The sequence below is a fragment of the Branchiostoma belcheri genome, unplaced genomic scaffold (assembly GCF_001625305.1).
Source record: "Branchiostoma belcheri isolate BF01 breed outbred unplaced genomic scaffold, Haploidv18h27 scaffold136, whole genome shotgun sequence".
In the NCBI taxonomy this organism is placed as follows: domain Eukaryota; kingdom Metazoa; phylum Chordata; class Leptocardii; order Amphioxiformes; family Branchiostomatidae; genus Branchiostoma; species Branchiostoma belcheri.
Window position 1 is genome coordinate 793,300 of NW_017802780.1, and position 19,500 is coordinate 812,799.

Genomic DNA, 19,500 nt, shown 5'->3' on the forward strand with positions numbered 1-19,500 from the left:
TCTAGGTAGGGTTAAAGTGACACTTCTAAAGTCTTTGATGTTTTGAATGAATTATGATTTATGTAAACATTGATCACGGAACAAGTTGCTTTCATTGTTCTGTGATCACGGAACACGTTGCTTTCATTGTTCTGTTGTTATTCAGCAATCATTAGTTGTAAGTAGATGAATACAATTTTGATAACATTGAATTGCCAGGATGTTTTTCAATCACTTTTACATCTAGGATTTGATCCGGTTTCGCATCTCTCGTGCTCGACTATAACAACTACTTCAATATCCATCACTTGGAGCGAGCCTGACGCTGACATAGTGGGATACGGTATTATCTACATACCTACACAGGGTAATTATCCACCAGATAATAGAATAACATCATTCCGTTTTTATTTAAATTATGTACTGGTTATGTATGGTAGGTATGAATAAGTTAATTTTGCACAGTTTTTCATGATGAACACCAATTGTAAATACATTTTATTCATGCAAGTATTTAACAAAGTGTTTCTTACGCTTTGTAGTTCATTGTAATTAGAGGAAATATTGATGTTCTGCAGGGTTCTCTCAACATTCTCCGAAGACATCTGTCCGCAGTGCTGGTAACACTAACGCAACAATACCCGGTTTGTTTAGTGGAGTGCGGTATTCTATATCTGTTCTTTCATTTGGACTGTGGAATGACAGCGCGAACGTCAGCATAGAGTGTATAACTGGTGAGAACAAACATATTATCTTTATGAAAAAATTCTGGTGAAGAAAAAATATTATCTTAAAAATAACATTTCAAAGATGTCATTAAACATTTTATTTGAGTACAATTGTTTTCTTTTTCTTTTTGCATGTTCATGCCCGAGGGCTAATTGCAAACAGACACTGAAAACAACAATGAGTGCAGAAAAAGTGATATAAAACTATAAAGCAGGTGACTATAAAACGCCTGAGTACATCATAGATAATTAGAAACTTATGATATGAACAAATCTACTTTGTAAATTGTAGTCCATGCCAATGTTTTCATGAAGCGACACTTATTTATTATTCCAACTAAAGGCCTCCCACCTCCTACCAATATCACCATTACTCTGGCTCGCCAAGATTCAGTCCTAGTCCACTGGTCACAGCCTGTTCGCACGCTGGTGCTCGGGTACAGGGCGTGGCTGACAGACAAGGAAACTAGCTCCATTATTTCTTCACGGCATCTGTCACAGTCAGCTACTTCTGCCAACTTTACTTCTCTGGTTCCTGCCACAGAGTACGTGGTGTCAGTAAGCTGTGTTAGCGCGTTCTTTGAGGGACCTCAAATAGAAGTACCGTTTGTAACAGGTAATCATTTATAAAGAATCATATTTAAAATGAATTATAAAACTTGTTCTTTTATTTATTTTAGGTATTTTTTCATGACATATCGTACTGTGGACGAAGGTACATAATATGTATTAATATGTAGGCAAACGTTAACAACGATATACTGAGGTAGTACTTACTACAGATTGTAATAAAGACGACCTGTAACTGCTTCTGACATTCAATCCACAGACACTGACCCTCCGGTGAGTCTATTTGTAGACGGCATACGCTACAACAGTTTGGCCCTGTTTTGGACCCCGCCAGTTGCCAAGCTTACGAGATACGAGCTCAAGTTTACCAGCACAGAAGGACACAGGAACCGAAGATCCACGAGTTCTGTCACCCTTCCTGGTAACAGCGATAACTATCTGATCCAGGACCTGGTCCCTGCTACTCAGAATGTGTTCAGCTTGACGGCGGTCAGTCGTTTTGGGAGAAGCGGAGCAATAACGTTTAGCGGCACAACAGGTTAGTGATCAACGTAGTATCTTGCTACATTAGTACAAAAATTTGGGGTACAATAGACTTGCATTATAATCATCATCATGTATCTGGATTAATTATCCGGTGAGGTAAACTTGATAAAGATACTTGCATATCTATGTATTAAATTGATTTCTCTTTTTTATTGTGAAGGCACAGATCCACCATCCGATCTGAAAGTTCACAAGGTTTCCTCCACCTGGCTGTATGTGAAATGGACTCCACCTGTCGCAGCTGTTGTCTCTTACCATCTTGAGGTACTAGAAGCTGAAAGCCTGGATGAGATGCACTTTAGGTGAGTTTACAGGCACAATATGTACATAAAATAAAACGTTGTGTACAAAGTAAAGCGGACAAAACCATCAACAGTTGCCTTCATGAATTCTAATAGTATTTAGCGGTTTTCTTTATTTTCATATTTGCAAATTCTTGGTAATAGCTGGGAATGAAAGGTTACATTATGAATTAAATGTCAATAGCATTCAGTTTTATTCAGAACTCTTCAATGACAGAAAAGCCGGCATCATAGTAAAAAAACGGATTTATACTTACAAGTTCCAAATAATTTTTTTTTTAAATTAAAGAAATGAGGACCCCGGGTCCTGCCATAAACAAGTACTCCTCCAGTTGCCCACTTCTCCAGCAGCTTGAAAAGTGAATTGACCACCATAACCACATAAACTAATAAACATCCCAGACGGTCCAGCCACCTAAAACAATGACAGGGATAGATTAGCATAATTACTGTCAATTTTTTGTTTAACGATTTTTCTGTACTGGTTTTCAAAGTAAGAATTTTAAACCATGCAGAATGATCAAGATAATTGTAACTTAGTCACATAAACAGGAAATTACTATCAGCAACCTTCAATTTCTGGAAAACTAACCTTGTGTTCAAATTTAAACTTTGTAAACAGTCCTACAAAATGTGTCTAAGTGTAGATATTTGTTTTGTAACTTAAAAATATCTTCCTCAAAGCTGAATTAGCTTTGATAGTAAGTGTCTAGAACTACGTCGTGCAATTTTGGTGTCCTTTGGCTGCCGAAGAAAACAGGATAAGTTATGCTAGTTGGAGCTCAGTTACAACTGTACAACTACAAGAAATTATAAGCCAATGTCTATCAATAATAGACAGAATAGCAAAGTTATTTCTCTCACAACCATTTATTTTTTCAAGCCAACGTTTCGATGACCTTCTGTCATCTTCATCAAGGCAATACTGACTGGTTTACTGTGCAATGACACTACATGTTGCTTGGTGCATAGTGCACTGAAGGTGTAACATAGTTCATAGTGCACTTAAACTAGTTTTGTCTGTTTACAATGCGTTCCGGAACGTAGTGTAATTGTGACATACACACTAGGCATTATTACATCATAGCGAAATATGCGGTTCCAAATGTTAAGTGTTTCTATATATAATATAAGATTTGTTAAAAATTTTGATATAAGATTTGTTAATGCACCAAGCAACATATAGTGTCAGTGCACAGTAAACCAGTCAGTATTGCCCTGATGAAGATGACAGAAGGTCATCGAAACGTTGGCTTAAAAAAATAAATCGTTGTGATAGAAGGAACTTTGCTATTCAGTCGTTTACCAACCTGATGAATTATTTACGGAATAATAGACAGTTTGGCAAGCCAGTGTTGCCATTAAATTCTGGATTAGGTGGGATCTGGATTAGGTGGGATTAACTTCTTACAATCTTATTTCAATTGCATATCTGCTGCCTATACATTTTAAACTTTTTTGAAGAGTAACTTGTCTTGGTTACTATCTTAGCCAGGCCTCTACATGTTATTCCGACCGTAGTCAGAGCTAGACTGAGGTCTGATAGTTAACGTTAGCTGAATTTAGTTAACGTTAGCTGGGTGATCTTATTGTACAAGCATGGTCTTTAAAGCGTCGGTCACAACTCGCCGTGCGTGCTTTTTGTCCGTACGTTTTTGTCGTGGCTACGTCTGCTACGTTTTTTCTGCAAACGTAGGGTGGCCGGCCGAGGGAGTACGTCACTCGCACGGTTGCGCAAGGTGTACGTACGTGGTCTGCACGACACGCCTGGCCGTCAGCGGTTGCGTGCATCGTACGTTGCGCAAGTGGTAAGTGAGTTGTACGTGCTTACAACGCACGATCTCTGTGCGATTGCTACGTTGCCGCGTACAGGCCGTACCTACACGTGCGGCGTACGCACGGTTTCCTTACTCACTCGCACGTTGTAAGTGCGTGCACCTCCTGTTAACTTCATCATCACTAGCCGCCCTGGTGTCTTCCGCGGCCCGCTTCTTGGGGTCCTGTCTGGCAGTCTTCTTCTGAGCCTTCCTGGGCATCTTGGATACAGTCGCAGTTAGTGACAGCAGAGACAGTGACAGTTGGCAGTCGCCCGTCAAGTCGTCTTTATATACTGTAGAAATCAGGTGCGTTGCACGTGCGTTGCACGTGCGGAGCACCTTGTATGGTGCACGTGTGTTCTGCGTGGTCATTGAGCAGGTCAACTGGGAAGTGAGGAGTAAGCACGGACGACGCAAGCACCGTGCGTGGCACGCACGTGCTTCGTGCGCTGTCCGTACAGCAATTGCACGTGAGAATAGTGAAGTTAGACTCACGGAGTCCGTACGTTGCACGCTCATAGGCTGTACGGGGCACGCGCGTCGCACGTACTCGCACGCACGGGTGGAAAATCCGCAGACCGCACGTAGAAAAAGTATTACATGCACTTAACGTTCTACGGCGTGTCTGCGTGCTCCAAAATCCGTAGGATTCCGCACGGAGGTGGTACTCACCACGCACGGATGCCGTACGATTGTCCACGTTTTTGCACGTAGACAGCACGCAGAAGCACGTACGGCGAGTTGTGACCGACGCTTAAGCTACTCCTGGCTAACTGAGACGCATGAAACATAGTCATCAACAGTATAACCTGAAAATATGGACTTTTCAAAGCAGGTTTTAAAAGGTCGGCAAATGTTTTTTTTTGTTTTTTTTTTACATTGCAGTACGACTCCCTCCTTAACTGCTTACAACATAACGAAGCTCCTCCCAACGACAAAGTACATCATCCGGATCACAGCTGTCAGCATGTACGGGCGTAGCGTCAACATTGAGACATCCGGTAGCACAGGTATAGATCTATACTTTATACCTAATGTTGAATTTGCCCCGAAACAATTATGAATGCAACATCAAATACACATCCGACATATTAACTCAATTTATAAATGCAACAAATACAGAACCTTCTATATCCGCATGGAAACAGAACATTCTAAATCCGCATATTAATTATATTAAAAATGATAACATCAACTTGATTTTTAAACCTTGAAAAGCCGACACACGTTGACTACATCAACAAATCAGATGTAAAGTTGTAAACGTGTATCTCCATCAGGTGCAGTCATTGAGTATTCAACAATTGAGAGCCCCACATCAGCTGCAGTAACTACAGACAGCCACACCGCAAAGACACAATTAAAGACTACAGAGGCGTTCTGGTTTACCCGTCTGTACAGCTCTACCAACCCAGGTAACAATATCTTCATACAAATGGGTTACTTTAATATGCACTTTAATAAGTGAAACATAGTTGACATAAATTAAATGCTGCCTGAATTATACGTAAATGACTAGAAACAAGTAGTAATGCTTTATCAATAGATTTTTAATAAAAAATCATTTTTTCTTCTACAGATTTTGGGACGGCAATATCTAGCTTTTTGACATAACTAATTTGAAACGGACAATGGATTTGCAAATTTATTTACCCATATGTTCTTTAGTGAACTTTTATTTTCTTTGCAGACTCTACGCGAGACGTAAAAACATTTGCTTTGGAGGAATTAGAAACGACGACGATGTCTGCTACAACAGGTTAGTGTTTAAAACAGCAGCACACTTCGCTCTACTAATTATTATGAAATTTAAATATCTGGGATACAAAGCCAAATATAGTGAGCATCAGACCTATATTGGGAATGATAAATTGAGAACGCAAAATAGTTTTTCTAATCTAATACTTAATATGATTATTATTTTACAGATACAATGCTAGGAAACGTTGTATCAACCACACCTATGATATTAGCCGGTACGTTTGGAGAAGAAAATATTTCGACATTCATTGACATTTTAAAATATTATAGAATGGATTTGCATATTATAAAAATTAAATCCGTAGACTGCCTATAAAACTTGGAATTTACATTACGCTACGAACTTGTTTATTTACCAATTGATAATGTATCATTGCTTTTTTATGTTTTCTGTTAAATAATGCTTTTAAATAATTTTCTTTTTGTAGTGAACGGCAATGACAGAGAGAAGCAAAACACCTTAAAAACGACGTTTAGTCTTCTCCAATCGGTATGAAATTACGAAATGTTTGTTATTGTAAATTTTGCAGATTTTTTTTCCCGTTAAGATTGATTGTAAATACATTTAGCTGGTATTTTATACAAAATGTCGTTTTTACCGTTACCTTCAATGCTGTTTTTTTTTGTCTTGTATAGATAAATAGTCTGAAAGATCACGTCGACCGATCCTTGAGAGACAAGGCGCCTCCGGATGATGTCGTCAGCATCGTAACAGAAATCCACGATCTGGTCCAACTCGACACATTCCCAGTGTCTTCATCTGACTTTCTTATTGAACTGGTAGGATAAGATTTTATCTTCATGCACGATTGAAATAACTATCGTTGGGTAACGGGTAAAACAGGATTATTCCTCACACTTATAATATTTGTATCATTTAAACAGGAAGCAGCTGTCGAACTGCTTTGTAAATCCTCTGAACTCATCAGAGCTTCTCAGGGCACAACAATACCAACCATGGAGACAATAAATGACGGTAAGGAGAGTATGGGCTAAACCAAGTTTAAGATACTTTAATTGATAACAATAATAATTTTGAATAATATCGTATTTGTAATTATAATTATAATTAAAATGCAGTATATTGTCATATCTGTGCTTAGATGCTGTGATTCTATTAAATAATTACTAATTATTAGATAATTACATTAATTTTATTTTAAACGACGTTTAAATTCTTTATCCATTTTAGTCATGGTACAAACAGTTTCCCACCTGGTACAAATGCTGCCGGTTAGAAATTTCACCGTTCCTGACACTTCTGAAGGACTTTTTAAAATGGACGTTATCGATGTCGACTCAGTAGATATTTCCCCTAAACAACAGCTGAAGGACATGAAAAACAAGCAAACGGAATTTCAGCTGCAGGTTGGTTGCTAACCTATTCTTTGTCTCCTGTAAATTTATTAACGCAATTCTCTAGCTGCGAAGACAATGGTCTTGTTTTAGTAAAATTACCATTAGTTTATTAACATCTTTGCTTTGAAATGAACAAATAGATGGGCAATTTAAAATTACATAATTGGCAAACAGGTCAATTTGTATTTGTATTTATCTTCAATTTGCAGTTTCGCAATGCTGGCTTGTGTATGACGGAAGCCATGGACAGGGCGGTAAACTCTTTACTGGCCATGTTGCCATATTTAGAGGACTACGTGGCGGCATTTGAAGACGACAATGCCATCGTAGTGATTACAAGATCCACAACCAATATGCACATTAACAGTAACAACGTGATACTTCGTTATGGTCAAGTCAATGTATCTGCTTCTGTCACCAACTGTTCGTTTGATGGCAGTTTAGATGCTACGGTTAGACACATTTTTTTTTAATTTTTGCCCCTTAAATTTGCTGCCTTATATCAAACAATCTTTAAATTGCAAGCATACAGCAATGCAAAACAAAATATATAATATATATCATAAAATAAAACAAGAAAATGTGCAAGCACTTACATACGGATAATGTGAACAATTAGCATAGTATTTTATAATAATTGAACATTTTTTGTGCATTAATTAACCGTTTAAAATGTGTAGCTTTAGAATATAAAAATGCAAAAAAAATATAGAATATTTCAAAATATGCAAACGTTAAACTAATCATATTCTCATATTCATTAATAGATGGTAGTGATGGAGAGAAACCTGTTTTCCTGGAACTCATCCACCTTTGGGCAAAATGTCACCACACCCATAGTTATATTTTCATTGGGGGATCAGCACACCGACAACTGCGGTTTAAACCTAGATCTGTCGATGCCAGTAGCACTAGGATTAACAGAGCAACCGAGGCGTCGACGCAGAGCCCTTTTGGAAGATGGATTTGTTGCTACACAGTTCACAAGTCATGGTGCAGATGGTCTAAGGATAAGAAACCTGACGATGGCGTACCATGCGTTTGACGTACCGGATGCTGCGGCTGTGGTTGTGATGCAGCTGTCGTGGTGGGATCACGCTGCAGCCTACATGGTCTTCTTCCGTTACGACTCACCGCCGACAGAAGAGCTGTATGACGACATGAAAATGGTCATGGTTGAAGATGTTGTTCTGGCTTGGCACCGAGAAACAGACAGTTTGCGAACATGGATACCTGATATCAACCGACGCCGGGGGAAACTGTACGTTGGGATACAGACATCAGGTACCTACTCACCGTGGCGTATGTTGGCCACTGCAGAACATGAATAAAGACTTCTATATACAAGAATTTTCAACATTTAATATTGATTTCACCTCAGCTCTTTGCTGGTGTTTACAGTTTTAATTACCTCTTTCACAACTTACACAACTACAGTTCGTTTTCAGTTCTATTCTTGACAATAGACTTGAAAATAGTTTGAATTAAAATGGTTACTAATGTGTCAATAACATTAAATCGTTCAGGAATTCGAACTCTTCAGCGAACTGTCCCTTCACCTGAGGATTACGAACTGCGGGCATCAACAGTCAGTTGTTTAAGCTGGGATTATACGTCAGAGAAATGGGGAAACACCGAATGTGGGGTAGGCAAACTTCATACGGATATCAAAGAATTTGATAATGATGACGTGTGGTTAAAGTATATAGTAAATATATGCATCTTTAGTCTAGGTTTCTTCTTGCGTCAAATATAAGTCATGGAAAAGTAATTGTGGCATGCCTAGATATCGTTACAACAATGGTGAGATATGCGGGTAAAAATCTGAAACAAAAACTGTCAGCTCCAAACATTGTTAAGTCTACAACCCCCCCATTATGGTTCGTTAATGAAGTAGACTTTCGGATCCATATATACTTACATAGATCAGAATAATAACTTGTTCTGAGTCTGATAACAATTTTGCCATCATTTAAGACCTACATGTACCCAAACCGGGATGTATCCAAACCGGAGGACACGAATCTAATAAATTTGCACTTGATATAATGATGAATGACTAGTTAATACTATTTGATTAACTAAGTTTATCCTTATTTTGTCATTAGGTTCTCTTGGATCTTTCCAATAGTGCAATCAGATGTAATTGTAGCTTCCCCAGACCAAAGGCTGTGATTGGTGGCAGTGTACACTTTCCTCCAAATTCTATTGACTTTGACAGCGTCTTTGGAAACCCTGAGAGCCTGACCAGCAACATTGTGTTTTACGCGGTTATCGGCGAGTGGGCTGTCTACCTAATGTTGATGATCATCCTAAATGTAGACTTTCAACGTCTTGGAGTAAGTACATTATTCCTTGGTAACAGTAAGGTCACGATTCTGCCCAGTAGTTTGTGGGCATCTTTTTCTTTCTCTCAGGCGTGTCCCAGTGAGAGGTCCAGCTAAATTCCAGACGCCCAGAAGAATGCCTAGAAGCCTTTAGGTGTAACGATAATGTGGGGTAGCTTTTTTATCAATCCAGGGTCATATGTCATAGGTATGACCCTACAACCGGTGTCCTCCTGACTGCCAACATTGTGACCTTACCAATACGGCTACTGTAAAATCCCTGCTTTCAAATTCGACAGTTTTTTTTTCTTCCTTATTTTACTCCTATGTTTTTGCACCAGGAAAAGATGGGTCATGACTCAACAGCTGCAAACAGAAAGGAACGATTGGCACAATTGTCCATCCTTCCACCAGACAGGATGCCATCCCCATACCTATACCAGATCACCGTTAACACTGGTTCTATGTTTGGTGCTGGAACCTCGGCACGGATTGGGCTTCAAGTGTTCGGTGCAATGGGCAAGACGGCAGTCAAAACGTTGAATCCTAGGGGAGAGGTGAGTTTGATTTTTTATTCGTTTGTTGTCGTAATACGCATGCTGGCCGGTTGGTTTCCTGATATCCACATCGCATATTTAAACGTTGTTACTCAATAATTGATTTTCTATCCTTAATAACATTAAACGTTGTTGCTAATGTTGTCTAAGATTTGCGTCAATTGCCAGAGGGCAGTTTAGTTTTCTTCCTGAAAAATTCATACATTGGCATATCCCTATTTAATCTTATCATTTGTTTTTCAGTCATTGATCCGGGGTGGGTCATATGACTTTATCATGCCCATGAAAAATCCACTGGGGAATTTGCAACTAATACATATCTGGCACGACAACACTGGTGGTGGTGACGCTGCGTCTTGGTTCCTGAGAGACGTACTTGTAAAGGATCTGAAAACGGACATAGTGTAAGATCTGTGTATACATTACTTTGTTGTTGGACGATAGACGGTACTTCAATGTGTACATGTAACTGAAGACAAATGTGGCTGAAGTTATTCGAACAGAACGAGTGTTTTTTTTTGGGGGGGGGGGGTCACCGATGCTAATTTCCCATTTATCGGTCGACGCTGATTGATGTTATATTGCACTGGTAATGATAAGGGGACATAAAAAATATGGCATTGGGACATTAATAATATCTAATTTGCAGTTACCAGTTCGTTTGTTATGACTGGTTGTCCGACGTGAGAGGTGATTGCCAGGTTCAAAAGGTTCTACATGCGGCGAGTCGAGAACAACTGCAATCTTTCAGTACACTGCTTCGCGAGAACACTAACGCACTGTTCTACGACCAACACATGTGGACTTCTGCTATAGTTACACCCGAAGGTATTAAACATAGAATTATTGGTGATTATTTCAATATCTTCTAACATTACCTAGAGAACAGAAAGTTACCGTATATTTAATTATAGACTTGGATAAATATATAAAGAAAATATCATAGTAAATTATTAGAAATATATCCTGAATTTTTACCTGTTTCGTAGGGTCCAGCTTTTCCAAGTCAGAACGACTATCTTGTTGCTGGGCTATTGTAAACAGTATGATGGTGGCCAGCGCCATGTGGTACAGGGATAACAACGTCGATTCCACCAGCGACAGAGGTTATAACCTAGGGTTTGTGACATTCACCTTACAAGTAAGAAAACACTACTCTTAATGTTACTATTTGCCTATTTAATTACATTAGCTAAAAATGCACAGCATTGCTTTTCTAATGAAGCAGCAGGAGAGCTAAAACACTTAGCTTTAGTAACTAATAGTTAATCTTAAAACATGGTTGATTGTCTTTGTCTTTGTGAAACTCTTAGTAAGAATTGGACATTCATATTGGATCGATCACATACTTAACTGGCAGTTGAAATATTGATACTATAAGTCTATTCATACAATATAGATGGCGATAAACCTAAAACCCTCCGGTAGTCACCTCTAGGCTGCCAGCGTATCCAACACTGTCCCTAATCATTTACAAGTATTAAAAAACTTTGTTAACAGCCACAGTTACATTATCATTACAATTATTAATCTCAAACTTCTCTAACTTTACAAAAGGAGTTGTACGTCATCCTGGTGACTACTGTTCTGGTAATACCCGTTACCACAATACCGCTTCTGATGTTCCGGAAGGAGATACCCGTTCCCGTTTTAGTTCCCGGAATAAAACGCAGTGCTAAGCAAGGTATGATTTTTTTATTTATTTTCAATCATTAGATACAATTTTAAACAAATTCTTAAAAATTTGACTAAAACCTTAAAGTTTTAACCCTCAACAGAACACCTTCCCGGACTGATTAATCTGTACACCTGGGGTCCGCGCGGACCCCAGAACAGTTTTTTGCTAATTTTTAGAATTTATCAACATGCTACCAGCTCAATTGTTTTGCAAACTGATGTGGGAACCTCTGTGTCCACATTAAATACAAAAATCATACATTTTGAACTTTTTCTATTTTTTGGTGAAGAAAAGAAGACGAGAAGAAATACCCGATTTTTAAACCCATTTCAGACTGAATGGGCTTTTGAGGCCCAACTTTGATCTCAGATAGCGGCTAAACGGCTTGCGCTAGAAGTATCAAATTTGGAGACCTTTCCTAAAATGTCTCTGGGAAAAAGTTCATATTAGTTTATTACTGGTAAGTTGATGTTTTTTTGTGTTGCCATGGCAACGGGTTTCTAGCAGGCAGTTTTTATGAAAATAGAAGTAATTTTGGTTTAAACAAAAAATTTTCTGAGTTTTATATTAAATTACACTTCTTTTCCAACATTAATAACATCTTACATAATTAAATAAAAGTTAAATCATTAAATATGCATAGAATATGCTAATTTGATGACGTCATTGGTCAAAATCTAATATGGCGGACTATATTATTAGCTCTGACGTCATATGACGTCATAATTACACCAAAGTTATTAAAATTTAATTCTATTACTACACCATTCTCTGAAAACTTGGTAGACATACGATGAGTGCATAAAAACATATACAAACGGAAATAAGGTAATGTATAAGAACGCCAGTGTATCCATTATGATCAAAAGCCGGCTGGGGTTCGCGCGGACCCCAAAAGAAAATCAGATATAATTTTTCTTATAAACGGTAGAAACGGAGTTTTCTGCAGTGTATTGAGAGACAACTTTGTGGGTGACAATTACCTAAAATTTCAGAAAAAAATCTTTAGAAACAAAAAAGATATTACAGAATATATAGTGCTGGGGTCCGCGCGGACCCCAGGTGTACTGTTTAGGGTTAAAGTTGACTATTGCTAGTGTTGCAAAGATGTACAAAACATTAAAAAATTCAATATCAAACTTATCAACAAATGTATCTGCATGCTTTGGTTATTACAAGTTTTGCAACAGTTTGCTTTATAAAGTCCTTAACACCAAAAAAGATTATATTTTTATGTGTGTAATAACTAAGAACATAACTCATGTTTGGACACGACATAGTCAATTATAGTAATGACTTTATTTTCTTTGCAAAATAATAATAACTTTAATTTGTTTTTATGTTATAAAAGCAGGAAAACGCTTGTCACGCTGGACGAAGTATGTGGCGTGGTTGATAGTGGTGTCTGTGTCCATCGTCTCGTCTTTCTTTGTCATCATGTATGGTTTGGACTGGGGCAAGGAGAAGAGCGAAGCATGGCTGAAGGCCTTCTGCTTCTCATTTTGCTTGTCAAGTGTTGTTGCAGAGACTGGTCAGGTACTCATTTATGTACTGTATTTATAGCCTTTGTGATTTCTCGCTTTTTAATACTGATTTACCAGATACGTTAGCAAGAGAAGAACTCTCGCTATTGTTCTCTCAACAGGTATTTATCCTGGCGTTAATAGCTGCTTTGATCTGTAACCCATCAACTTCCAAAAAGCAGAGGACATATGTTATCAAAAAAGAAGAACTACGTGTACACCTTTTAGGCCTGAAAGGTAACCTTATATTCTCAATATTTAAACAATTTAGATCCAGACAAACGCAAGCACTTTTGTAATCTTTTGTTATCAGATTTTATGTCATAAGTTATTTAGATCACCCAATACAAAATACCGTCATTTTACACACCGAATACTTTCTTGATTAAACCTTGGAAGAAACTATCAGCCGTTAGTATCCTCTTTCTTTTCTTTAATATTTTCTGTCATCGAAATTTTATTAACAGTTTATGTAACAAGGCCGGTACAAAGTTTTTTTTTAATATTTTTGGGATAACCTTCGATTTTAAACTTCAATTTTAACTATTTTTTTATGCCTGTGACAGAAAAATAATGATAAAAAGGGACATGGAAGATATCTGAATTATATGTTTGTGTGTGGGTGTATTTTTGTATGTGCATGTATGTATGTGTTTACATTATGTATATTTTTTTAGCTTCAAGAAAGGTCTACCCACCTGGAGCAGCCTCCGTACAAAGAATGAAGAGAAAGAACGAGCAGCGGCAAAAGTTCCTCATGCTGCTGAGAGAGTACAGCCTCCTGTTCCTGTTTGTCGCTGTTCTGTTCTTTATCAGTCAGCAGGATAAAGACCCGCTCGCTTTCCACGCGTCACAGACTCTGTCCAGCAGGCTCACAGAAGATTTCGATTCGGTAGGGATGATAAAAACATCAGAAGGATCATAATAAGCTTGCAAAAGTCTTCTGTCATAATATAAGTAATTATTGTTTTCTTTTATGGAGTTAACAATAATTCGTTGTCTGATCAATTCCCAAAACATTTCAGTTATGATAAATGACTTACTGACATAATAAATTTTCAAAGTAATGTACAAAGCACAAAGTATTAGCAACTGGTTAATTATCAACGTAATACAAAAGTGATTAGTATGGGATGAAAATTAAATATGGGATTCAACAATCATTGGAGGATTTCCAACATTTAGACATTCTTCAGTATATATATTTTTATTAATGCCATGCATTAGTTGTGTCATTATTAAACCTATATGTTCATTTTACACAGATCACAACTCCCGATGATTTCTGGACGTGGATTGAGGAAGTCATGTTGCCTGTGTTATACCCCTCGCTCTGGTATAACGGGTGGAAGATGATGTATCTAGACCGACAGTTTCCACTTTATACCGAGGCCTTCAGAATCGGCCCGCTACGTCTTACTCAGATAAGAAAAGCACCGGCTTCAGGTGTGCAGTACTACTTACATGTGCATGTAGTAGTATCATCTGTTTTTGATTGGGTTGTTAGGTATCTCTTTATTATGCCTATTCACCTAACAAGATGATGATGAATTTCAACAGTATTTACAAACGTTATAATATGTTTACGTGTACACACTTGTCCTCTTACATATGTTTTCATCAAACTAGATACAGATATGTCGATTAGGAAGTTCTTAGTGAATGCGTTTTTCCTGGACTACCAGCTAACAGTCTCATTAACTTTCACTTAAACCATCGCTGTGCTTTCCCTCTTTTTCCTGTTGATAGAGAAGAAACGTCACAAGTGTCAACTATTTAAAGTATGTTTTCTACATTATGCAGATACTGCGGAAGTAGACAGTTTCCCAACTGGGTGGATGGTTAATATCAGAAACGCTTCCTATGCATGTTGGCAGTTTAATGCCACACAAACGGATACATACAACCAAGACTGTAACTCAAAATACATCATGAATCTTCCAACCTCCCTAACTGAGGCCGCACGCACATTGGATAATATTCAGCGCAACCATTGGATAGACAAATACACAAAGCGTCTGGATCTGGAACTGTCCTTCTACTATCCATCTCGCAAACTGTTTAGCATCTTGAAAATGGCCGTGCATCAGGAGGATATCGGTCATCTTTCAACATTTACAGTTGTAGGAACACAAAGACTATTCCAGTACGAAAACACGTCTGATTACGGCATGATGGCAGCCCACATTCTCTTCATATTGCTGTTTCTGATTGGTTTAATCAAAGAAGCCATAGCTGTCAAGAAGTATGGGATGACGTTTTTCGGTTCGATCTGGAATCTGATGGCATCGCTAAGCATACTGGTATCTGCAATTGCAATCTGTACCTTTGGAATAAGGTACCAGTTCGCATCTGAAGCTCTGGACAAGATAGTGGAGGCGACAGGTTTGTATACGGTTGATATATAGAACCCCTGAATTTGCTTTGGCCATATGAGAAATACAGGTGCACCCCCATGAAACTCCTTCCTCTTCGCCCCCGCCGTTCTGCTTCGCCCCCGCCCCGTTCTGCTTCGCCCCCGCAAAAAATCTGCTTCGCCCCCGTCGTTCCTTTACGCCCCCGGCGCAATTCACTGACGGCCCGTCAGCGGTTCTTACGTTTATAAGTACTGGCGTTTATAAGTACAGCCGTGAGTGAAATTTCCCGCCAGTACTTATAAACGTAAGAACCACTGACGGGCCGTGAGGTAGGGGTAAACTTTTGAATGGGAAGGATTTGTGCAACGCCACTTGGCAGAAAGGTGGTCCAGAATGTTTGCCGGAGCATGGGCTACTTTAAATTTGGCGGCACAGCCTTTATTGTTATTTTGCAGACGATTTTCGTGTCGACTGTGAGCTGTGCCGCCATTGGGGGCTAAGCAGAAGGACGGGGGCAAAGCAGAATTGCGCCGGGGGCGTAGAGGAACGACGGGGGCGAAGCAGATTTTTTTGCGGGGGCGAAGCAGAACGGGGCGGGGGCGAAGCAGAACGGCGGGGGCGAAGAGGAAGGAGTTTCATGGGGGTGAGGTGGTTGACTGAATGTTCAAAATGTTAGATGGTGAACCATGTTATAAGTTCAGGTATAACTACGTTACTGTACCTCATATTACGCCATTACCTTATATTGTTTTTACAAATAAATTGACGCCGTTGCTTTTGTCATCGACGATAGAAGTCCTAGTCTGATCATACAGCCTTGAGTTTGATGGGAATACAATATCAAGACTATTTGCCCAAGAAAATCACATGAACGGCTACTTGATGACTTGGCGTTTCGTCATAATGGCAGCAAATTTGTTTTTAGTAATTTGATTTTACTGGTAGAAAATACCTCATCCTTTTTAAAATGTGGTGGTCATTTGATATGTATGTTATGATTTTCAGCAAGCGGGTTTCAAAATAAAGAAGCAGTTGCAGAAATAAGAACATAACCCTTTGCTGCAGTTTGTGAATCAGTTCTCAAAATCGTGCACAATAGACATGATTTCAATGCAACGTTGAGAAATTTAGCATTAGTTGCGTAAGGACACATTGGTAACACAGACGAATATTGTTGGAAATTCTTATGTGGTATATATGAACGCCTGGTTACTGTTTTGTGTGACATGGTGCTATTGAGTTCCCATTAATGCATGTAATATGTACCTTTATCAGAGCATGAATGAAAACAGAGTTACAGTTCCAACTGGTGCGTGGTAAACATTTCTCTCATCCCACTCTATATCTTTAGGTGAACTCGGAATAGATAATTTTGTCGACTTGGGACCATCGTTTTGGTGGGATGACGCCTTTAAGTATGTGCTCGCCTCTGTGGTGTTTGTTAACACATTGGCGCTACTCCGCGTGGTCAAGTTCAACAAGACCATCGCACACTTCCTTGCTCTACCAGGCGCCATGAAGAACGACCTGATCGGGTTTTCACTTGTAAGCGCCATAGCTTTTATGGCCTTCAGCTCTTCAGGTATTTTGGTTCCTTCAGTGTATGAGTTCGAATTCAATTACTCTATTTCTAAAAGCACGAGACACAATGTATGCGAGTGTGTGTTTGTTTGTATTCGTGTTTATTACAATATATGCAGTCTGTGCCTTATAACGCTGTTAATATGCGTGTAACGAGTTCTTTTTTCCAACACAGGGATGGTTGTATTTGGGACACACAAGAAGGCCTTCACTAATTTCATCCACACCAATTTCGCCTTGTTCGAGATGACGCTTGGCAGGTGCGTAATTATCTAGTATCTATTTTTAAAATGGTATACTATCAATATCTAAGTCTTTAACTTGTATGTTGCAAAAATAAGTTTTGTTATTTATAAAATTAATGATTCTGTTGGACACCATAGTCGTATTAACAATTTAAACCAAATTGAGAGTTTTGGCAGGAACGTTAAAAAAGGCAAGAGCGCTTGGGCACATTGTCATTAACTTACCTATGGAGATGGGAAAGAAATTAAAAAAAAAACAATTTTTGAAATATGACTAATTAAAAGACCGACATTGTTCACTTTCTTACGGTTTCTTTGTGAACTATGATTTAATACAATGCTCGACAATACCTTTAAGTACGCCTTACGTAAAGCTACAGTAAATGTAACATTTAGACACAAAGAAAAAAAAGAAAACGTTTACTGTTAAAATGCAGTATGATTTAGGAGTATGCCTAAAGCATGCTTATAGCGTGATTAAAGATTGCCTTTCATTTTGAAAGCCAACAATTTAATCAAATAAATTGATGGCATGGAACTTGATTTTCTTCCAGTTTTGACACAGAAGAGATATTGGCAGCAAACCGATATGTCGGCCCGGTCTACTTTACTTTCTTCATGATTTGTATCTTCATAATTCTCGTCAACTTCCTCATGACCATCATCTGTGATGCCATTGCCTCCCGCGCCTCAATTGACGATGACTATGACCAGGATCTGGTAGACTACATTTGGACAAGCTTCAAGGAGATGTTGGGGATCCATTCTGCACCGACAAATGATGTAACAGCAGGTAAATTAGCCTATCGGTATCTTTAAAAACGCTAAAAAATGTAGCTATGACTTGACATTGTCTGTAAATAAATATTTTTTTGTCATTTCCATGTTACGTTAAACTCAATTTAAATTTAGCCATTGGTTTGTATCCCGTAGGTGAAGTGAAACTCGCCGAGCTAAAGACAATCTTGCGAACTATAGAGGAGTCTTTAGGCGACATCTTAGATGTCACAGAGTGTTTGTGGCCAAAGATCACAAGTGAAGTGACTTCTTCAAACCATCAACCTGTCACACCACGACATCACTCTACTACGTTGTCTTCAGACACATCGTCGACTACTCCTGCTGTATCTGATGTTCAGGAACAGGCCCGATGCCTCCTCAAAGCACATGAAGACGATACGGCTAGGATTGAGGAAGTGCGCAATGAAGGCAGACGGCGTGCTGAAGCGATCCTCAAAACAAAACTAGCAGACAGAAGGATGAAGTCACGGCTAGATCAGACCGCCAGGGACGCTGCTCAGGAGTTAATGGAGCAGCACACAGCTGATGTTGCACGGATGGAGGAACGGCAGAAGGGCGCAAGGCGCATGTTCGAGAACAAACTGAGACAGAAGTTGGCAGCTCGCCGCGTGCAAAAGAAGGACAACGCGATTTAATAACCATTTGTACAGGCTATATGTACATAGTTATTAGTAGGCCAGTGGCATATTTTACACATAAAGGGTGAATTGATCCTTTTTTTGTTGTTGCGATCTTTTTCACTGATATTGAAGTACATATTTCACATGTGATTTTTTTTTCTGGTTTCAGGAAAGATATTGCTTGCTGCTTTATTCATAATATTTCCTTTGCATGATAAATTATATATGCATATTTTAGAAACGTTATATATAGCATGCCTACAAATATGTCAAAACGTGTGTAAACTTTAGTGTTAAAAGTTATTATAAAACTTGATTTTCTCAATCTTAACAGTAAATCATATGTAGGGTGTTTTCGTAACGTGACCATAATGTAAGAATTGTCCGTCATGTTTTGTGGATTGAGTTAGAAGTTGCAAGATTAATACAATCATTCATACAAAATTTGCACATCGTTAGGAAGCAGTAAATTACAAGTATCAGTTAGCCTAGTGAAAGGACAGTTTTTGAAAATATAATATCATAAATAATATATTTAGCCTTAATGTTTTGAATATTGGTGTGTATCCTAAAGGGTGGTATAAAGATAACAAAACTATAGTTAAGAGCATAGTGTGCGTTCGAAATGTACGAGATATTTACATTTGCAGAGTTGGTGCCTCGATGTAAATTAATGTATGTCAAGTTAGGACAGGCTTGGAGATTTTGGAATAGTCACACTGGTCACATTTGTAGGGTTTTTCACCGGC

General features: G+C 38.6%; 1 protein-coding gene across 1 annotated transcript in view; it reads left to right on the forward strand.

Moving 5' to 3' along the window:
* Nucleotides 1-18,766, forward strand: part of LOC109464315 — a 28,175-nt gene extending 9,409 nt beyond the window's left edge. Inside the window, exons 12-35 of the mRNA XM_019761268.1 lie at nucleotides 1,051-1,323; nucleotides 1,537-1,815; nucleotides 1,984-2,125; nucleotides 4,828-4,952; nucleotides 5,633-5,701; nucleotides 6,132-6,193; nucleotides 6,340-6,483; nucleotides 6,589-6,679; nucleotides 6,896-7,071; nucleotides 7,272-7,514; nucleotides 7,830-8,346; nucleotides 8,589-8,650; nucleotides 9,171-9,401; nucleotides 9,731-9,946; nucleotides 10,190-10,350; nucleotides 10,943-11,087; nucleotides 13,270-13,384; nucleotides 13,825-14,039; nucleotides 14,413-14,613; nucleotides 15,106-15,532; nucleotides 16,856-17,086; nucleotides 17,261-17,345; nucleotides 17,885-18,123; nucleotides 18,264-18,766. Of these exons, the coding sequence (XP_019616827.1) occupies nucleotides 1,051-1,323; nucleotides 1,537-1,815; nucleotides 1,984-2,125; nucleotides 4,828-4,952; nucleotides 5,633-5,701; nucleotides 6,132-6,193; nucleotides 6,340-6,483; nucleotides 6,589-6,679; nucleotides 6,896-7,071; nucleotides 7,272-7,514; nucleotides 7,830-8,346; nucleotides 8,589-8,650; nucleotides 9,171-9,401; nucleotides 9,731-9,946; nucleotides 10,190-10,350; nucleotides 10,943-11,087; nucleotides 13,270-13,384; nucleotides 13,825-14,039; nucleotides 14,413-14,613; nucleotides 15,106-15,532; nucleotides 16,856-17,086; nucleotides 17,261-17,345; nucleotides 17,885-18,123; nucleotides 18,264-18,766 (4,952 nt within the window). The remainder of the gene's footprint in view (nucleotides 1-1,050; nucleotides 1,324-1,536; nucleotides 1,816-1,983; nucleotides 2,126-4,827; nucleotides 4,953-5,632; nucleotides 5,702-6,131; nucleotides 6,194-6,339; nucleotides 6,484-6,588; nucleotides 6,680-6,895; nucleotides 7,072-7,271; nucleotides 7,515-7,829; nucleotides 8,347-8,588; nucleotides 8,651-9,170; nucleotides 9,402-9,730; nucleotides 9,947-10,189; nucleotides 10,351-10,942; nucleotides 11,088-13,269; nucleotides 13,385-13,824; nucleotides 14,040-14,412; nucleotides 14,614-15,105; nucleotides 15,533-16,855; nucleotides 17,087-17,260; nucleotides 17,346-17,884; nucleotides 18,124-18,263) is intronic.
* The last annotated feature ends 734 nt before the right edge of the window (nucleotides 18,767-19,500 follow it).